The sequence below is a fragment of the Garra rufa genome, chromosome 21 (assembly GCF_049309525.1).
Source record: "Garra rufa chromosome 21, GarRuf1.0, whole genome shotgun sequence".
Classification (NCBI taxonomy): Eukaryota; Metazoa; Chordata; class Actinopteri; order Cypriniformes; family Cyprinidae; genus Garra; species Garra rufa.
In genome coordinates, this window is record NC_133381.1 from 7234663 (window position 1) to 7255916 (window position 21254).

General features: G+C 33.5%; 1 protein-coding gene across 1 annotated transcript in view; it reads left to right on the forward strand.

The window, feature by feature from the left end:
* Window positions 1-21254, forward strand: part of LOC141296280 (A-kinase anchor protein 6-like) — a 137238-nt gene that overhangs the window by 78136 nt on the left and 37848 nt on the right. Inside the window, exon 10 of the mRNA XM_073827543.1 lies at window positions 1217-1389. Coding sequence (XP_073683644.1) covers window positions 1217-1389 — 173 coding nt within the window. The remainder of the gene's footprint in view (window positions 1-1216; window positions 1390-21254) is intronic.

Here is a 21254-nt window from a genome sequence, read left to right on the forward strand (position 1 = left end):
AAAGCTTATATACAGAACTATATATATATATATATATATATATATATATATATATATATATATATATATTTTTTTTTTTTTTTTTTTTTTTTTTAGTTGTTTTTAGTCTAAACTAGCAACTAGCTGAATTCATTTTTTATTTCAGTTAACATTTATTTTATTTCGAGTAATGAAAATTAATATACACAGTATCTACAGTGTACAGTGAAGATTTGTTTATTTGCATATTTTTTTTTTGCTGGTTTTCATGCTTGTACCATGTAACCCTGGACCACAAAACAAGTCATAAGTAGCACGGGTATATTTGTAGCAATAGCCAAAAATACATTGTATGGGTCAAAATGATAATTTTTTCTTTTATGCCAAAAATCATTAGGATATTAAATGAAGATCATGTTGTTCATTAGTAATATGCATACCTAAGAACTTCATTTGGACAACTTAGTCAATATTTAGATTTTTTTGCACCCTCAGATTCCAGATTTATCTCGGCCAAATATTGTCCTATCCTAACAAAAACTATACATCAATGGAAAGCCTATTTATTCGGATGATGCATAACTCTAAATTTAAAAATGGTCATTTGTATTAATTAATAGCTTTTATTTGTATTTAGTTCATGCTTAAATGCAGTAAGTACTAAGTAGAAGGTCTTTTTCAGGTTTTTGGATTACCAAACTTTAACCACTATGTTACTGCATTTATGGCATGTGTTAGTATTACCAAAGACTATAGAATACCCAAGACATGTCACTCGTGTAGTTTTGAATGGGGAAAAATGCAACGTTCATTATGGCCGCGAAGCCCCGCCTTCTTAGTGAAAGAGCCAATAGTTGATTAGTAAAGTCAGCGCGTCACTGCAGCTGCCGTTAGAAGTCCCGGTTGCTATAGAAACAATCGGCGCTCAAAGACGTGCGCTCAGTACTGCGCATGCGCACTGGCTCATCTAGCCGGAAAAATAAGCGTTTTTTAACGCTATTGGAGCACAAGGAACCATATTTATGAGACAGTTCTTGTTGGATTACTTTGGAGATTTAAAATATGAAATTTAATCGTAAGCTTGGTGAACAGTTTTGGAGACATTGATGTTTCCCCATTCAAAGAGATAGGAGCTGCACTTGCATGCCCAAGAGGCATTTCAAAGATGGCCGCCGAGTGACATGACTTGTCTTAAAGGGACTTTGGTATTACCGTGTGTCTTTCTGTGTGCACACAGGACTGCGGGACATGCTCCACATGATATCCCACCAGTGGCAGGAGCTGCAGAGACAGATCCGCCGTCAGCACAACTGGATGCTGCGCACACTGGACGTAATCAAAACCCACATCCTGTCCAGCGAGAGGGACGAGGAGGAGCGGGAGGCTCACAGTCATCACGGCAGCCCCAAGGTACAGCCAAACGTGACACGTCGAGCCCGTTAGCCCGGCGTATCCACAGCCTGAACCGTTCCATCTGTCTGCAGCTCTCAGGTAGCCCACGGCCATGCTCTGCTCGATCAGCAAAATAAACAAACAGGGCGGAGGAGCGCCGCAGATTTCCATAAGAAACGGCTCCAGGAAAGGCTCTTCAGTGAGACATTCCTTTCAGGGAGGAAATAGGGAGGGGACACGCCACCGGCGTGATGCGAATGAGAATTTTCTGTCCGTAAATGAGCATGAGACGTTTGATAGGTCGCACAAACACACACACACACACACACACACACACACACACACACACATACAATTATGCTTCGGAGGCAATGCGCTAGACTCAATTTATACTTCGCACTTAATGTGTAATTGCAGACATAGTTATTTGGGAGACCAATTTCTCATTGTTTAATTGTCAATTGTGATTGGGTAATTGCACTCCAATTAGGTGGCGTGTTTGTGTGCCGGGCCCTGAGAGCGAGGTCTGGCAAGGACTGCGAGGCGTGTTTGTGTTTCTGCGTGGCGTGTGCGACAACAGCAGCTTTAGGAACAGCGGGATCTCGGCTGGATTTCCCCCGGGAGCTTCAGCATCGCCAGGGCGCAATCTCCCTTTCTCCTCTCCTCTGTAATCTCTTCTGCTTCATCTGCAGAAAACAGGAACGCCAGGGCCTCTCTCAGTCGCCTAATATTTCTCTCTTTCGACTGCCTTTTCCCTTCTTCTTTAGCTGCTCAAATAGTGGTTATGTTCAGAATAGCATACTAACTTACTATTTTTACTATTTCTGTTGTATATTGTATGCATAAAATACCCAGATGATATGCATTTACTAAAATGTGCAGTATGAACCAGAAGTCATTGAAACATATCTGTTTTCACTCTGAATTTACACAAAATTGGGTTAAATATGCAAAATAATCTATAGCAGTGTTTAGCACTTTACAATAAGGTTCCATTAGTTAATGTTAATGCATTAACTAACATGAAAAAACAATGAACACTGGATTTATTATAGTATTTATTCATCTTTGTTAATGTTAGTTAATGTTTGTTAATGTTAGTTAATGGGGGCAGCCGTGGCCTAATGGTGAGAGAGTTGGGCTGGTAACCCAAAGGTTGCCGGTTCGATTCCCACACCGGCAGGAATTGAAGGTGGGGATTGTGAATGAACAGCGCTCTTTCCACCTTCACCTTCAGAAGTGCCCTTGAGCAAGGCACTGAAACCCCAGTTGCTCCCCGGGCCCACTGCTCCAGTGTGTGTTCACAGTGTGTGTGTGTGCGTGTGTTTGTTCACTTCTCACTGCTGTGTGTGTGTGTGTGTGTGCACTTGGATGGGTTAAATGCAGAGGGCCAATTTCGAGTATGGGTCACCATACTTGACAATACGTCACGACTTTTACTTTTGAAAATACAGTCGTTCATTGTATCAATTCACAGTTCATTAGCTAATGTTAACAAGCAAAACTTTTGATTTTAATAATGCATTAGTATATGGTGAAATTAACATTAAGATTAATAAATGCTATTGTTCATTCTTATTTCATGTAAAAATAAAGTAGTTCACTAATGGACCTTATTGTACAGTGTTTCCAAATAATATACTATCATAGATGAGAACTACTTTCTGCTTTTGTAAAAATCTAAAATGTGAGAAAATTAGTAATCCTTAACAATAAGGTCCTATTAGATAATACTAGGAAATGCATTAATTAACATGAACTATTAATGAGCAATGCATTTGGTTATTAATCTAATTTGTATCGTAATATTATAATATTACGATACGTAATGTTAGCTTATGGAACCTTATCGTTAAAAAATCTCTAAAAAAGCGATAAAGAAGTGATTAAAAAAAGTCAAAAGTCATTTTCACACACACACACACACACACACACACACACACACACACACACACACACACACACACACACACACACACACACACACACACACACACACACACAATTATTAATACATTGTACATTGTAAACATTGTACTCAGTTAATTTATTTTATAATATTAATTGTGCTTCTAAAGATGACAACCGAACACCACTTGTTAAATTAAACTTAACATAGTGAGGTCAAATACTTTTGAAATGTTTGTTTAAATGTAATATTTCACTTAAAATAATTAGTTACCCCACTGCCTTAAAATTTTTTGTTTAGTCAACTAAAATAAGTTGTCACTTAAATTAACATTAAGTAACTTAACATTTTAATTTTAAGTCAGCAGGCTAACAAATTGAAAAGTTCAAACAGTTAGTTTTTTTTTACAGTTTAGTGTACAGTATACTAGTAATAGTAGCATACTGCTTTCTACATACTATAGAAAGATATAAACTGTAAACTACTGTTAAAACAGATGAATAGAATTGTAAAGTAGTTTAAAGGGGACATTGAATGGGAGGGGTGAGCAGTAGCTCATTATCATTTAAAGAGACATCCATCGAAATGGATCACTTTGCACAGAGCTATTTTTGACTGTTTTTTTGATACAGTAGTTTTCTATTGCTCATTTTGACCAATTCTATGCACACAGAAAACTTGCATACTGCATACTTCTTTCTTTCAAAAACAGTAGGTGGTGTGGTATTCTGAACATAACTAATCTGAACAAGGTCCTACTTATTTCCAGTTTGTGGGCACCGACATAAATAATCGGAGTGCTTTTAAATTGTTTTGTTGCAATTAGAAATCACCACAATCAGTGTGATCAGTCAGCGTTGACAGCCATTAGCCGCTTGGTTACAGCGAATTAAGAGAGAGAGGGGTGAGTGATTCATTATCTGAGAGCTGTTAATGACGATCGGATGCATCGCCTAATTAGAGACAGGCCAGAGGATTGTGGGAAGGTCACACAAGGAGCCACAAATCTCTCTCTGTCTGAATCAGGGCGGATCCTCTGGGTTGAGGGCAGGGGTTGTGCATACAGGTCCATGGGAACTTCAGTCTGATTCACACTGTATGTAATGCAGGTGTTACTCATGTTGATTTTAATATGGCTACCATTCAGTTATATTAGATTATTTGATATACTGTCTAATGGAGCAAGGATGCATTCAATTGATCAGAGGTGACAGTAAAAACGTTTATAATGTAACAAATAAATTCAAATTTTCTATTCATCAAAAATCCAGAACCCTTTCCAACAATGACTATGATTTTGAGATCCATCTTTTCACACTGAGGATAACTGAGGGACTCATATGCAACTATTACAGAAGGTTCAAACGCTCACTGATGCTTCAGAAGAAAACATGATGCATTAAGAGCTGGGGGTGAAAACTTTTTGAATTTGAAGATAAGGGTATATTTAGCTTAATTTGTCTTCTGGGAAACATGTAACTATCTTCTGTAGCCTCTGAAGGGCAGTACTAAATGAAAAAATATGATATTTAAGCAAAATAAGAGAAATGTACACATCTCCATTCTGTTCAAAAGTTTTCACCCCCGTCTCTTAATGCATGTTTTTTCCTTCTGGAGCATCAGTGAGCATTTAAACCTTCTGTAAAAGTTGCATATGAGTCCCTCAGTTGTCCTCAGAGTGAAAAGATGGATCTCAAAATCATACAGTTATTGTTGGATAGGGTTCAAATACACAAAAATGCTGAAAAACCAAAGAATTTGTGGGACCTGGAGGATTTTTCTAAAGAAGTGCAGGCAGTTTGACTGTTTAAAAAAACGTAGCTGTGGATCATTCAGGTAACAACACAGTATTAAGTATCAAGGGGATGTAGACTTTTGAACGGGGTAATTTTTATAAATTCCACTATAATTTTTCTTGTGGGCTATATGTAAACATCTTTTATGTGAAATATCTTATCAGGTCAGTACTAAATAAACAACAGAATGCATTTTGTATAATCCCTCTTATTTTGGTAAAATAATGAACATTTTTCTGATTCTGAAAGGGGGATGTAAACTCAACTGTAAATACAGAATATATAAATTATTATTATATTATTTGAGCAGCAAATCAGCATATTAGAATGATTTCTGAAAGAAATGTGACACTGAAGGTTGGAGTAAATTTGATGCTGAAATTTCAGCTTTGCATTACAGAATTTTTTTTTTTTTTTAAATATATTCAAAAAGAAATTAGTTATTTTAAATTGTAATATAATATAATATCTGGAGGTATCAGTGAATTTGTGCAGTCAGTATACACTGTGGGTGCAATGTCTATAAAATGATTTTTCAAATCCATATCTAGTCAGCTCAAATGGTGATGGAAAGGTCAGTAAAACTGGAAAGGTCAAGAAAATTGTCATGAAAATGAATTGAAAATAATCCATATATTCTTTCAAGCCTAAAAATGAAGGTAAACTGAAGTTTTCATGTATAAACCTGCCTATATCAACATATTATAATGGCTTTAGACGTTAAAGTTTCTCTGTTTAACTTTACTGAAGGGTACAGTGTGCTTTGACTCCGGTCAAATACTCAAACGCTTTAAAGAGCCTGTCTCAGGCCACCACATGGCCCATAGATTCATCTTAATGGAGGTTCAGGGAATTCGTATCACTTTGAGCCCGGCGTTTCACTGACTAAACAATATTCGGAAAGTGCTGTCAAGGCGCTCTTTTCAATGACAAGCCCCCCTCTTTGCTATTAATTCCTAATGCTTCAGCACAACAGGTGTCGTTTGCGGTCATTAATTTGCTTTGGTTAAAAAACGGCTCACAAATGAGCAATGCGTGCCGTCAGAGGAGTAATATATACCGCCTCGCCCAGACACTAAGTCTGTCCCTAGAATGCCATTAAGGTGTGTACAAAGCAGGCCGCGTCTCTCTCGACAGCCATAACGGTTTGTTATTATAGCTGCAAACATATGCTCGCACCCACGTCTTGCCGTCGCATTGTGCCGTCTGAATTATTTTCTCGAGACCATAAAGTTTTAACATGGCTGGATGCTGGTCAAATGGCAATCCTGAGGGAATCCTGTCTAGTTTAGTTATTCGCCTCTAATTAAACTGTAGGGGGAACATCACACAGACAAAAGGCGGCAGAGAGGCAATCATTAACAGCATGAAACACCAACAATCCACTCTCAATAACATGGTTCTTAGACGAGAAAATTGTCACGCTCAAATCCGCCTGCTAGACGGAGACGTTCTTTCATATCTGCAGAGAGGTACACGTGACTTTGTAAATCGGCTAAATGTCACAAGACGCGAGGAGAGGAGAGGATAGACGGCAGGCCGACTGCATATGTCCTACATATGTGCGGGGATTCGTGGGTAATATTTGATGTGTGTTGACCAGGTGTGTGCGGTGAAGAGTTCATTTGTGCTGTCACATCCGCTGTGGGAATACTCTGATCCCATGTCAGGCTGTGACACATGTTCGCTCTTTTCTTAAGGAGATTTATCCACCTATAGAAAGGGATTCTGTACATTCTGACTCGTTCTTATTTGGGAATGAAATGCGTGAGCACTAAACCCTGCTTTACCTGTATAGACACCTGGCATCTGGTTATTTCGATTAAACAGACTGTCAAAGAGCAGTGGGATTGTGAATGTAAATAAAAGCAGTGGTGTTTTTGTAGTTGAACAGCAGTGTGAAATGGTGTATTGTTTTCCATGTTAGTGCACAGCTAACTGTTGTAAAATATTTAAGTTGTGTTTCAGGGTGTTTTTAATCTATAAAAACAAAATGAAACCCCTTTAAGTGGACCAGAAAGTAAAAATTTGGCCAGGGACTTGCATTTGCATTGTACCCAGGCTATGAAAGTGAAAGTGGATTGATCTATTTTACTTGTGATCAGCTGTCTCACTTATTTTATTTTATTTGTTTTGTTTTGTTTTTAATGCATTTTATTATTTAATTTTATTTATTTATTATTATTTTATTTTTTTCTATTTGTTTCTTTTCATATTTCATTTTTGAATTGATTTCATTCTATTTTATTTTATGTTTAAAAACTATGTATATACTCCCTAATGCCATAAAACTGACTTTTTTCTGACTTGTGGTGTGAGTGGGGACAGTTGCAACGTGTGGCAGTTGCAACATTGCTTATTTCTTCAAGCAGGAATAAGAGACAGTGATAATATTCGTACTGCACATGCTTTATTGGCCCCTCATACTTCCTGGAAGAAATCAGTCACATGTGATCATTCCTTCTACCCAAAATTATTTTCTTGGTAAAAAAAAGTAATTTTTTTTTAAAGATTAGATTTTTGGTCATAGTGTCTAAGTTGTTTGTGTGACGAATTGTAAAAACATAACATTTTAATCAGTGCGTTCTTAGCTTCTAATAGGCATAGCTAGCGAGTGCCAATGATAGGTTGTCAAGCTAATATACCAATTTTTATCATGGCTATCACTGTAGACGACAGTTGCAGCACACTGTTGAAACCGCCCCAACATGCTGTCCCTTACCACAATATTGATTTAAAAGCTTGCCATAACATTACATAATTGTAATTTTATAATGATAATACTAATGAACCCCTTTAATAGTTAGTTATCTCTCCTTTTTTTTAAGTGAATAGGTAAAAAATCTACTTGTTACTTAACAATGTTTTTAATTTACTATTCCAATTTACCTTATTGAAGACCGTGACTGTGAACAAATAAAATAAAGAAATTGCAAAATTATATTTAAGAATGATTTCATTACATTTTATTGAATGTTGCAACTGTCCCCTATTGTGGGGACGGTTGCAACATTTCACTTTGTCTATTTAAGTGTAAAGTGTACTTATATTATAATATGTACACATGTTGCAGCAATATGGGTGAGTAGCTGACAGATGCGGCTTTATTGTATCAAAATTTCAGCTTTCTAATACAAAAAGTCTCTGAGAAACTAAAGGAAATGCAAAAAGTGTTGCAACCGTCCCCACTCTCCCCTATTTTATTTATTTATTTTTATTTTTTTTGAAGACACTGTGTGTACTCTCTCAGGTTGTAAAATTTTCATTATTTTATTTATTTTTTATTGTTTATTTTTATTATTTTTTATTGTAATTTTTAAACTGGACTTTTTCAACCCCACAAGTATTTTCTTTATTTTTTATTTTATTTTATTTTTAATGTGTTTTATTATTTTATTATATTAATTTATTGTTTATTATTTATTTAAAATTATTTTTTATTGTCATTTTTTATTTTATTTATTTTATAAAACTGGACTTTTTCAACCACACAAGTATTTTTATTTTATTTTATTTTGTATTTTTATATTTATATATATCGAATATATTTAATTTTTATTTTTAGATTTTTTTTAAGACTTTGTATTCACATATTCAGGCCGTTAAAGTGGTCTTGGATCTTTCCAATTTATTTTGTGTTTTTTATTTTTATAGATTTTTTTTTGTTTGTTTAATTTAATTTATTTTGATTTTATTTTAGCTTTCATTTTATTTTAATTGTTTCTCGGTAAACTGATTTAATAGAGAACATTTATACTGTAATATATTCTTCTCATTGTTTTTTTTCACTTTGATGAAGCATTGAAACCCCCAAGCCCTCATTTTCACTTAAAACTGAAAGAAGATCTCTGAAAATCTGTGTGTATTTCGAATAGTTCTAATAGCTTTGTGTTCACAATGCACACTTGAAGCGAACTGAATAGGCAGACACTTGAGCTGATCTAAATTCGGTTTACTTTAAAGGGGTTGGAGTTCATTTGGAGTCTCACGAAGCTCCCTCAGACACCTTAAACGAACCAAGTGTGAAAACAGCCTGAAAGTCCCTGCCCCTGATTAGACCATGTTATTTCTCACTAGCCAGTCTAATCCTGTAACTAAGCTTGTAAAAATGGCCCTGGGGTTAACAAGCGAGCTGCGCCGCTCTAACATTTGCTCATATTTTTTTGGGTCAGAATTTCCACACGCATCCCCTTTACCGGTTTATCGACTTGTTGGGGACCTCCTCCATGGCCTGGAGAGTTTGCAGTATCTGCGTCCCTCTCGCAGCGGCCGGGCAGAGAGTGTAGTCCCTGCCAGCTGTCTGTGGCATATTCCTCCGCTGTCATATGTATGTATGTATAAGGCAGGCAGGACTCTTATCGGAGACTCCTTAGAGACAGCTTGTCTGCCCCGGGGCGGTTATTTCACCCCTTGCTCTGCGCTGAGCGCGGCACAGTGAGGAGGAGGGGGAGAAGGAGGGCCCGGGTTCTGCTTGCTGGCATATGTTAAAAGCAGCCATGCCACACTACGCCACCCAGCTATGCATATGTAGCAGTCTTAGGTATATCAAAGTCACCATGCTTAAAAAGTGACCCGGGGTTATTGCTGGTGAAAATGAAATTACAGGAAGTGGCTGCCGAAGTTTTGGAGGAGAGCGGAGGCCCGGACACCTCTGTGTTAGAAGTGCAGACTTTAAATGTAGGGTTCACTCCAAATGTGACGTTACTTTAGAAATTGGGAATTTAAAATGGACTTCTGAAGATTTGATGTATATTTAGCCGCAGTGTGACATTATAAGTTTGACGTGCTGTAAATGGAGATTTTTAGCGTGTAAGGCAAGTTTGGGTCTAGAAGTCTTGTTTAGTTTTTCTTCTTAGTAGCTTCTGGAGTATTTATGGTTCATCCTGTAATATTAAAAAAAGGAAAGACTGAGGTTGTATAGTCATAAGATGCATAACAAATTGGCAGTGTTACCTAAAGTAATCAAAATATGTTTTTTACAATATAATATAATATAATACATTTGAAAAGTTCAAACACTGTTTAAAAGTTTGGGGTCAGCAAGATTTTTATTTATTTATTTATTTATTTAGAAATTATTTTTATTCAGCAAGGATGCATTTTTATATTTAGGAATATCTTCATCCCAAAATTAAAAAAAAGAAAAAAGAAAGAAAGAAAATATAAGCCTTAGTTGCTTTATATTATAGTTTATCCTATACTATTAAATAAATAAATACTGAGGTTGTTTTCTCTGTCACCTGAAATAACTAAAATATTAACTATGTTTTTGTAATATAATATAAAAGTTTGAGGTCAGTAGGTTTATTTTATTTTATTTTATTTTCAGCTATTATCCATTTTTTCTCCAATATATTTAAGAATCTTTTCATCCCAGAATATAAAAAGAAATATATAAGCCTAATTTTCTTTATGTTAATATAAATTAATTGCTGCTTCTGATTTTGGGGTAACATGTTTACATGTTATCTTCATGACGGTAATTTTATGTTCATCCTATTAGATGCATGCCGTGGTTCTTGTATAATTTTTTAGATACATAAAAAATTTCACCTAAAATGATTACAATATTAACTATGTTTTTTATAATATAATATAATATAATATTATATTTTCTAAAGAAAATATAGTACATTTGAAAAGTTACTCTTTGAAAGTTTGGGGTCAGTAGTTTTATTTTATTTTATTATTATTATTTTTTTTAATGAAATTACTTTTATTCAGCTGGAATCCTTTTTCTCCAATATATTTAGAAATATTTTCATCATATAATTGAATTGCTGCTTCTGATTTTAGGGTATTTTTATCCCCCACATTTTTACATGTCATTATCTTCATGATGAATAATATTATGGTTCATCCTATAATATTAGATTGAAAACAGTGTAATAATATTTCACAATATGTCTTCTTTTACTGTATTTTTGACCAAATGAATGAGCATAAGAAACTTCTTGTAATAATAATAATAATTTAAAAAATCACTAAACCTAAGTATGAGCAATAGTTCTAGTGAAGGCTGCTTTTGCAAACACTACTGATATAATATTAAAAATGAAACCGTGAAACATGTTTGCAAATCTATCCGAGACTCGTGAGAGCTTGTTTAACAGAGTTTCTGTTAATTGTGCAAGACTTAATATTCATCCAACCCCTTCTGAAAAAAATAAAAATGTTTATCAAGTTCTACATGAGAAATGAAAAATAATCAAGGACCCAAATAGGTAGTCATTTATTCCAGGTCTCTCTGCTTATATTAGCATGCAAAAGCACTCGAGCTGTAATTCATGAAGTGACTTAAAATTGACATACCTCTTTAAGTGGTTTTTTTCCTCTCTCTTTCTTTCGCCAGCGGCACTTTGACAATTGAAATGAATGTTTTATGAAAAAATTAATAGCGCCTAGTTTTTGCAGACAGTTTCAAATATTTAATCACACAAATGATATGAATTAATATGCAGACAAGGTTTAATTCATATTAATTTTTTCTTCCAAATGAGATGTACGAGCAACGTGTTTTGCAATGAATATTGTTAGCAGGACTTGAATAAGTGGCTGTGTGAAATGTGCACCTCATAACCGCCTTTGTTGCGCTTCCTCTTCCGCGTCCATCTTTTTACTGTCGTCCTAATTTCAGAGTTCACCGGGAGATGCGCTGGAATATTGTCATTTCTATTTTTATGAAGGATGCATGCCGACGTGAGGTTTTTCCAATCAGCCGTCGACATGTATGAAGTTGTAAACCCCCGGCCTGTGCTGAAACACTGCTCTAGTGTGACTTAATTTGTTTTCTTTTTTCATCCCTTGTCCTTTGGCTATATATCGTGCCTGAGAAAGTCTGGAATATAAACCAGATTGTATTATTTTTTCATTTGTATTCTGCATTCCGCACTTGGCAATCGGATCAAAGATTACCCAACTTGCTTGCGAAATAAAGCAACAAGGATCACTTTAGGCCGTAATTATTGGAATCAGAGAGCTTTTTCTGAAGAAGGCACGGTGCAGACGGACAGACGCTCTGTCATTTCCTGTGCCGTCTGGACCGCACGACTTGATGTTTAGGCAGCTCTGTCAATCAGAATCAGATTAAGACTGATCTGATAAACGTGCCGTGATATTTTGATGAGGCTCTTCAAATGCATTTGATTATCCTTTCATCCACTCTTAAACATAAAGATTCCCAAAGGTGGTCATCTCAGTGATGTCCACTGTTTAAAAAAGACTTTTAATGTTTTTTAAAGAAGTCTCTTATGCACATGAAAGTTCCATTTAGTTGATCAAAAATACAGAAAAAATAATATTATGAATAATCAATTTCTGTTATGCAAAGCTAAATTTTCAGCATCATTACTCCAGTCTTCAGTGCCACATGATCCTTTAGAAATCATTCTAATATGCTGATTTATTATCAGTGGTGGAAACAGTTGTGCTGCTTTATATTTTTTGGAAGCTGTGATACTTTTTCAGGATTCTTTGATGAATAAATAGTTCATTCAATATTGAAATCTTAAGTCTTTACTATTACTTTTTATCAGTTTAACACATCCTTGCTGAATAAAAGTATGAAATTCTTTCATAAAAAGAAAGAATAAAAATTAACTGACCCTGAACTTTTGAACGACAGTGTATATTGTTACAAAAGATTTCTATTTCAAATAAATACTGAAATTTTTAACATTTTATTCATCAAAGAATGCTGAAAAAAGTATTGCAGTTTCCAAAAAACAAAAAAAAAAGGATCTTGTGACACTGAAGACTGGCGTAATGATGCTGAAAATTCAGATTTTTCATCATAGGAATACATTCTATTTTATAGTGTATTAAAATAGAAACCCACTATTTTGAATTGCAACAATATTTGGCAATATTACCATTTTATTCTGTATTTTTAATTAAATAAACATAGTCTTGATGGGCAGAAAAAACCTTACTGATCTCAAATTATTGAACGACAGTGCAAATATATGGTAAACCACTAGCTTTCAATGATTCATACTGCACTTCTAAGCTTTTATTTTGACAGAAAGCTTTAGCTTCAGTGAAAGCAGGCTTACAAAAATGCATCTCACTACAAATCTAGTCAAATGCTGTAATCATCTGCTGTGAAAATAAAGCATAAGGTGGCCATTGCATTCCCAAACTTGTGCTAAACACACAGCACATGCAGTAAACAAATTCACTGCATTCACTGTGAACTGAGCTGTTCTGAGGTGCGGAAAACACCGGATCACGAGCTGATCGCCTGAACGAAGTGTGCACTTTGCTTTGAAACGCACAGCGAAAACTTGATGAAGGGATTAAGCCATATTTTGCTTTCGGTTAAAGCATAATGGCCCAAAAAACTACTTTAAAGACCTTTTATGTTAGAATAACTACACTTTTTGCTCGGAAGACCTATCGTTTTATCTCGCCATGTGACCAAGATGATATAGAGACAGTTTTGCTATTGCAATATCACGATATTAATAATACCGTAGTACTTGGTGATGTTTAATACTTAGAATTTCTGCTTTCTTCATCAGAATTTACTGGTGTACTTCATGTGTTGCTTTTATTTACAGATTTCAACATGTTTTTCATTTTGCCAAATGCTCGCAGCCAGATGGAACTGTGAGTCTCGCTGTGTCTAAAATGAGCTTGATTTGGATCTGCAGACATCGACTGAGGAACATGTTGGAAAAATGGACATTAATAATTGCATGGCTCTTTATTCTTAGTTCTCTCTCTCTCTCTCTCAGAAGCGAGCACTTAGCCTTCAGTCATTGCAGAATAATTGTCAATGAATATTTAACAAGCCTTCAGTAGGACGGATAGGCATCTGAGAGGCATCAACGCACTCTCTGTATTATTAATATTGGAAATGCTATAGACACTGTAGTCAGTGGAGCAGAGTGCATACTGGATTAGCGACTGAAAATGATACAGATGTGAATAAACCAAGTCCACCACAAACCCAACGTCTGCTGCTTCCTGCAGCTCCGCAGAAAACAAGTTGGATTTGATTTTCGCAATTTGTACGGGGTGAGTTGTACAAGACTGGAAGGGTCAAGAACATGTTCGAGCCACATTTCATCCCGAACCCAAAAGATAAAATTTTATTTTGCATATAGTGTGGTTGTATAAATGATGGTTGCATTCTTTATGCAAAATATCATTTATTTTCTTTGGATTTTGGGTTATAAGTATATAATGTATGTAATAAGTATATAATGATCACTGCAGGTCACTATTTATGCAAAATAGTATTTATTTTTATTTAATATTTTTTCCTCTTTTGAAATGGACAGGGTTTTAAAATAAAAGTATAATTTGTATGCAAAACCACAATATGTGTAACATATTAAATATGAAATTTTAATTTAGTATTTTGAAATGAACTGGGTTTTAAAATAACTGTCTAATTTTTATGCATTAACCCAGTGAACTGGGTTTTAAAATTGAAGTATAATTTTTATGCAAAAACATAATATATGTAATATATCAAATACGTTTTTTTATTTTATTTATTTGTTTTAAAGTGGACTGAGTTTTAAAATAAAGGTGTAATTTTATGCAAAAAAACATATTTAACATTAAATACATTTTTTATTTTTAAGTGGGCTGGGTTTTGAAATAAAGATGTAATTTTTATGCAAAAAAACATAAAATATTTAATATATTAAATACAATTTGGACTGGGTTTTGAAATAAAGTATAATTTCTATGCAAAAACATAATGTCATATATTATATAAAAAGCAGAACAATGATTTCAGGATAAAAAATAGTGCCACATGCATTAATACTTCTTTTTTAAATATATTTTCAATTTTTATTTGTGAATATTTTATATGTATTCCAAAAAAATAAATATAACCCTTATTTCTTCATTAAAAATATGGTTTTATGTATTCTGTTGATTTTAGGGAAAAAAAAGGGAAGCTAAATATTTACACTTTTTTTATACCAAATAATGTTTGTTTTTATTTATGTAATTTTTTGATTTAGGGCTGAAAACAGTCACGAGTCATGAAAACAAATATGAGTGAAATATATATGCAAAATATGATATCTAGGTCCATTTTCACCCCAAAATAAAAGCAAAATAAACTTAATTTTTATGCATGGGATGAAAATAGTCCTAGATATTGATCTAATTATAAATACGTCATTTTAATGCACAACATTTTTTTTTAAATATATTTTCTATTTTTATCTATGAATATTTTAGATTCATTTCAAAATAAAAATGAAAATAAAAGTCTCATTCCCTCTTTAATAATATGATATTTTGGGGTGAAAATAAACCAAAATATTTACACATCCTTTTTATTTATACCAAATAATGTTTTTTTGTTTTGTTTTTGTTTCTTTGTTTTTTTTGTTTTTTTTATTTAGGGCTGAAAATGGTCTTAAAATTTGAGTCAAATATTTATGCAAAATATGATATCTAGGTCCATTTTCACCCCAAAATAAAAGTAAAATAAACTTAATTTTTATGCATGGGATGAAAATAGTCCTACATATTGTTCTAATTATAAATACGTCATTTTAATGCACAACATTTTTTTTTAAATATATTTTCTATTTTTATCTATGAATATTTTAGATTCATTTCAAAATAAAAATGAAAATAAAAGTCTCATTCCCTCTTTAATAATATGATATTTTGGGGTGAAAATAAACCAAAATATTTACACATCCTTTTTATTTTACCAAATAATGTTTTTTTTTATTTTTTATTTAGGGCTGAAAATGGTCTTAAAATTTGAGTAAAATATTTATGCAAAATATGATATCTAGGTCCATTTTCACCCCAAAATAAAAGTAAAATAAACTTAATTTTTATGGATGGGATGAAAATAGTCCTACATATTGTTCTAATTATAAATACGTCATTTCAATGCACAACGTTTTTTTTTTTTTTTATATTTTCTATTTTTATCTATGAATATTTTAGATTCATTTCAAAATAAAAACGAAAATAAAAGTCTCATTCCCTCTTTAATAATATGATATTTTGGGGTGAAAATAAACCAACATTTTTACACATCCTTTTTATTTATACCAAATAATGTTTTTTTGTTTCTTAGTTTTTTTATTTTTTTATTTAGGGCTGAAAATGGTCTTACAATTTGAGTAAAATATTTATGCAAAATATGATATCTAGGTCCATTTTCTCCTAAAAACAGCATTACTTTTAGTTTTCTCCTAAACTAAAAGTAAAACAAGCTTAATTTTCTCAATGCAAAATATAACTTTTTGGGAATGAAATGTGAGCTGGACATGTTTTTCTAAGATCACCCACAGAGATTTGGCGACTTTTATATTTGCATTTCTTTTTTCCACCGATGCATTCGAAACCCTGTTTTTATTTGACGTGTTCTGCCTTTCTCTTTGTCTCAATCAGTAATGCTTATGGCCGATCTGGTAAACATAAACCTGTCGGCCATGCGATGAAATACGGTGCGGTGGAATTACCTTATCACGAGCGCACATTTAAGCATGCCTCTCAGGTGAGACGCACAAAAACACATCCCATCATTTTCTCCGAGTCCTCGATGACTGTCAGAAGAACTTCATGTTCTCCACTCTCTCCCTCCCCTGTCTTGAAGTGATATAAAATTCTAATGTCTGCCCTCTGGATCTCTTCCTCTTGAAATCTGGCCAAAGCACTGAAGGTATGCGAGCTCGGTGACATGCATGAGAAGGAAAACAGGAAGATGAGGTGAAGGCAGGAAGCCTCACTCATGAAATATATTCCAGGGATGGGAGGGAAAAAAAGAAAGGAGACATAAAATGCATGGACTTTACTTTGGTATTTGTATGTATATTTTATAGTTGTAGCACACTGCTACAAGCGCTTTGTTCTGTGCATTTGGATGCATTGATGAGCCATAATGATTCCCCTCAGCTTTTACGACAGGCTGTGACAGATGCTCAGACTTGTAAAACGTTATATTATCCAGAATCAGGATAGTTACTCATCCTAGACTCTAAAAATAAAGGCCCTCCTTCTTATCAAGGACCATTTTCACACCTATAGGCTTCTAGGTATCACTTTAAAGAGCTTAGAAACAGTAAATTCATCATGTTTTAAAAATTAAAACAATGATACTTATTAAAATCAGCTTTTTTTTGCAGTGTAGCTTGTTTTGAGATTATTTCAGCGCAAAAAGCTGCCGTTGACAAATGTGAAGTCGCAAACAGGGACGCGTATAAATCTTCATCATCTTTGACAACAAGTGAAAAGTGTCACATTGTGACTGAAACAAACTGCTTTCTCCTGAGATATACCGCAGGTCTCATGTGGCCTTGGCTTGAAGCGGTCCATGAGTTAAAGACACAGCTTGACAGATTGATTGAAAAGTGTGTGTACATGCTTGTACTGTATATGCTTAAACTTTTAAGCATTTTTTTTTTAAAGAGTTTGGGTTTCCATTAAGGCTTAAAATCCAACTAAGAAAGCTGAAACAAAAGGTTACAGGGTCTCAGACTTAATTTCATCCATTATGTTAGGAATATTTCAACAGCTTTGTTACCACTGTTTCTAAACCACTAAAATTATATTGTAAGTTTGTCATTGTGTGTAGCTGCCAAATAGACAACAGTAATAGACTTTTTGAGCATTTTTGTCACTGCAAAAAAGGCTTATCTTACTTTGTCTTGTTTCTAGTGAAAATATCTAAAAATGTATAAATCAAGATGCATTTACTAGATAAGCAAAATGACATAAGATATTTAGTTTCCTGAGGGGAAAAAAATAATTTCTTAAAAGAAGTAAATTTATCTGGCAGTGGGGTAAGTAAATTGCTCTTAAAACACGATTATTTTACTTATGAATTATAAATATATAATTTACTTTAATATATAAGTATTTAAATTTACTTTTTAAATATCTTGTCAGTTTTCTACAGTTATCTACTAAATGCATCTTGATTTAAGAATTTTTAGATCGTTTGACTAGAAACAAGACAAAAATAGTGAAAGTAAAAGTAAGATAAGTCTTTTTTTGCTGTGTTGTTTGGACCAAAATTGTTTGTCAGCAGTTGCTGTCATTATTTATCAATTTATAACTACTTTTATATCTTATACATTGAAGTTCAAAAGTTTTGAAACAGTAAGATTTTCAAGATTTTTTTCTGCTCATCAAGGCTGTGTTTGTTTGATTAAAAATACAGAAAAAAACAGTAATATTGTGAAATATTATTGCAATTTAAAGTAGTCATTTTTTATTTGAATATACTTTTAAATAAAATTTATTCTGTTGATGCAAAGCTGAATTTTCAGCGTCATTACTCCAGGCTTCAGTATCACATGATCTTTCAGAAATCATTCTAATATGCTGATTTGTGACCCTGGACCACAAAACCAGTCATAAGGTTAAATTTGACAAAACTTTATCAATAAATAAGCTTTCTATTGATGTATGGTTTGTTAGGATAGGACAATATTTGGCTGAGATACATCTATTTGAAATCAGAAATCTGAGGATTCAAAAAAATCTAAAAGACTGAGAAAATCACCTTTAAAGTTGTCCAAATTAGGTTCTTAACAATGCATATTACAAAACAAAAATTACATTTTGATATGTTTACAGTAGGAATTTTACAAAAAATCTTCATGGAACATGAACTTTACTTAATTTCTTAATGATTTTTGGCATAAAAGAAAAATCAAAAATTTTGACCCATGCAATGTATTTTTGGCTATTGCTACAAATATACCCATGCTACTTAAGACTGGTTTTGTGGTCCAGGGTCACATTTATTAGCAATTTTAGAAACAGTTCTGCTGCTTAATATTTTTTTGGAACCTGTAATACTTTTTTCAGGATTCTTTGATGAATATAATGTTACAAATTACAGCATTAATTTAAAATAGAAATCTTTTTTATACACTATACATATTTATACAATATACACTACTGTTCAAAAGTTTAGGGTCAGTAAATTTTTATTCTTTTAAAAATGTCTTTGCTATCAATTTTTGTTATCAATTTAACACATCCTTGCTTGAATAAACATATTGATTTCTTTTTTAAAAAAGAAAGATTACTGACCCTAAACCTTTGAATGGTGGTGTATATTGTTACAAAAGTTTAAAATTTTAAATAAAAGGTTTTTTAATTGTTTTATTAATCAAAAATCAACCAAAAAATATCACCAGTTCCAAAAAAGCAATGTTAAGCACAACTGTTTCCAAAAATGATATTCAAATGAAAAATGAAATTCAAATAATAAATCAGCATATTAGAATGTTTTCTGCAGGATCATGTGACACTGAAGACTGGAGTAATGGCTGATGAAAACTTGGCAACTTGGCATCACAGGAATAAACCATATTTTAAAGTATATTAAAATAGAAACCTTTAATTTATATTGTAACAACATTTCACAATATTACTGTTTTTTTTCTGTTTTTAATTAAATAATTGCAGCCTTGATAAGCATAACAGGCTTTGAGCATCACTTTAAAATGATGCTACATTTGAATTATAAAAAATGTATAAAAAATCTGAAGTAGTACATTTAGTCTTTTTTGTTCTTTTTTTTTTCAATTTTGACCTCACTATGCTTCATTTTTAATTTAGTGAGGGGCATGTAGTTGCCATTTTTTAGCATTATTTTGCATTTTTAATTCAAGAAAAATAGCATTTAAATTATTTTGGAAATGAAAGTCAAATGCATTGCATTTTTGAGATGTGATTTTGCATGCTGTGTGAAAACCACTGCATAATTTGCATGCTGACCTTGAGCAAAAGGAGTTTGTGAAGTATTTTTGTGGGCATGTATTTAGAATATCATAAATTTCCTTTCTACATCACATTTATATTTAAGATGAAACAGGACAATAATTGCTGTACTGTCGTGTTGGATGACGGGAGCACACCGACTGCTAGAAAATGAAATTTCACTTTTGTGTTACTTCTTTTATCATACAAAAGTTTTAAAGTGATGCCCAAAATTGTGCCGAATAACAATGACAAAAGGTCCGGCGTTTACAACCCCGAAGTGTAGAATGCATCATTTTATTTGTTTATATAAAACGGCCTCACAGATAATAACTGGGACATTTTCACTCATCAGAAATGCACGCTTATCATTTCCAAGTCGGATCCTATTCCGTTGTTTCCTCTTTCTTTTCCGAACCCGATGAAATCCATTACTGCATTGTGGCAGTTACAAATGCCGGGCTTTCTCCGAACACAGAGAGGCTTGTCTGCAGGATTACTTTTGATTTATGCTCCAGCTGTGATATTGTAACTCCGTGCGATAGTGTCCTTGGACGTAAATGTAAGTAAACGCCGGGAAGGGCTTGGTGAAGGCCTGTGTATCAGAGCTGCTCCGTACCTTTATGTTTAGCCGTTCCCCCGGGAATGCTGTTGTCGACGTGCGCCGGAATTCTGTGATCTTCCAGAGCCGAGTTTTCCGGGTTTCTCCCTGTGTAGTTCAGCACATAGCCGATAAGGTGTGATAGGGCAGTGAATCACTAGAAGCAGGTTTTTCCTTTTTAATTAAATTTTTTTTCTTTTTTTTGATAGTGAAGACTTTATGTCTGTATAAAAGCAATTGTGCATTTCAGAATCAAACTTTGTCTACATTTAAACCACATCAGGATTCATAATCAATACTTAGCATTAGGGATTTGTTTGAATCTGCAACCTTAAGCAATAGTGATTCTTATGTAGGCTAGTGCACTTCCTGTCTCTCCTTTCCAATCAGACAGATGATTTTCTAATTGCTCTGCCCGGCAGGTTGTACGTACACTAGCTGGGCTGATAAGCACATATCAAATGTGACAGCGTGCCTGTGTGATATAGAGAGAGCTCCTGCCGAGTGAGTCAGGGTGCTGGGAGACTGGGAGCTCATTTCTAGGCTTTTAATCGAAGGTTTTTGCAGGAATTTGCAGCAGAAGCAGAAATGAAACTGTCGACTCCTTCACTCCGCTAGCCTTAGATTGTTTTCCTGGAAAAGGTGTACACATAAACACAAATGCCATATACTTTGTACATTTATATGTTTATTTATCATTTGTATGTATATACTGTGTGTGTGTGTAATTATATATAATTTAAAAATATTTTAAATATTTTATGAATTTTACACAAATCATTCTAATATGCAAAAACATTTTTTTATATTTAATTTTAACATTTAAAATTGTAAAATAATTTTTTAAAAATCATTCTAACATGCT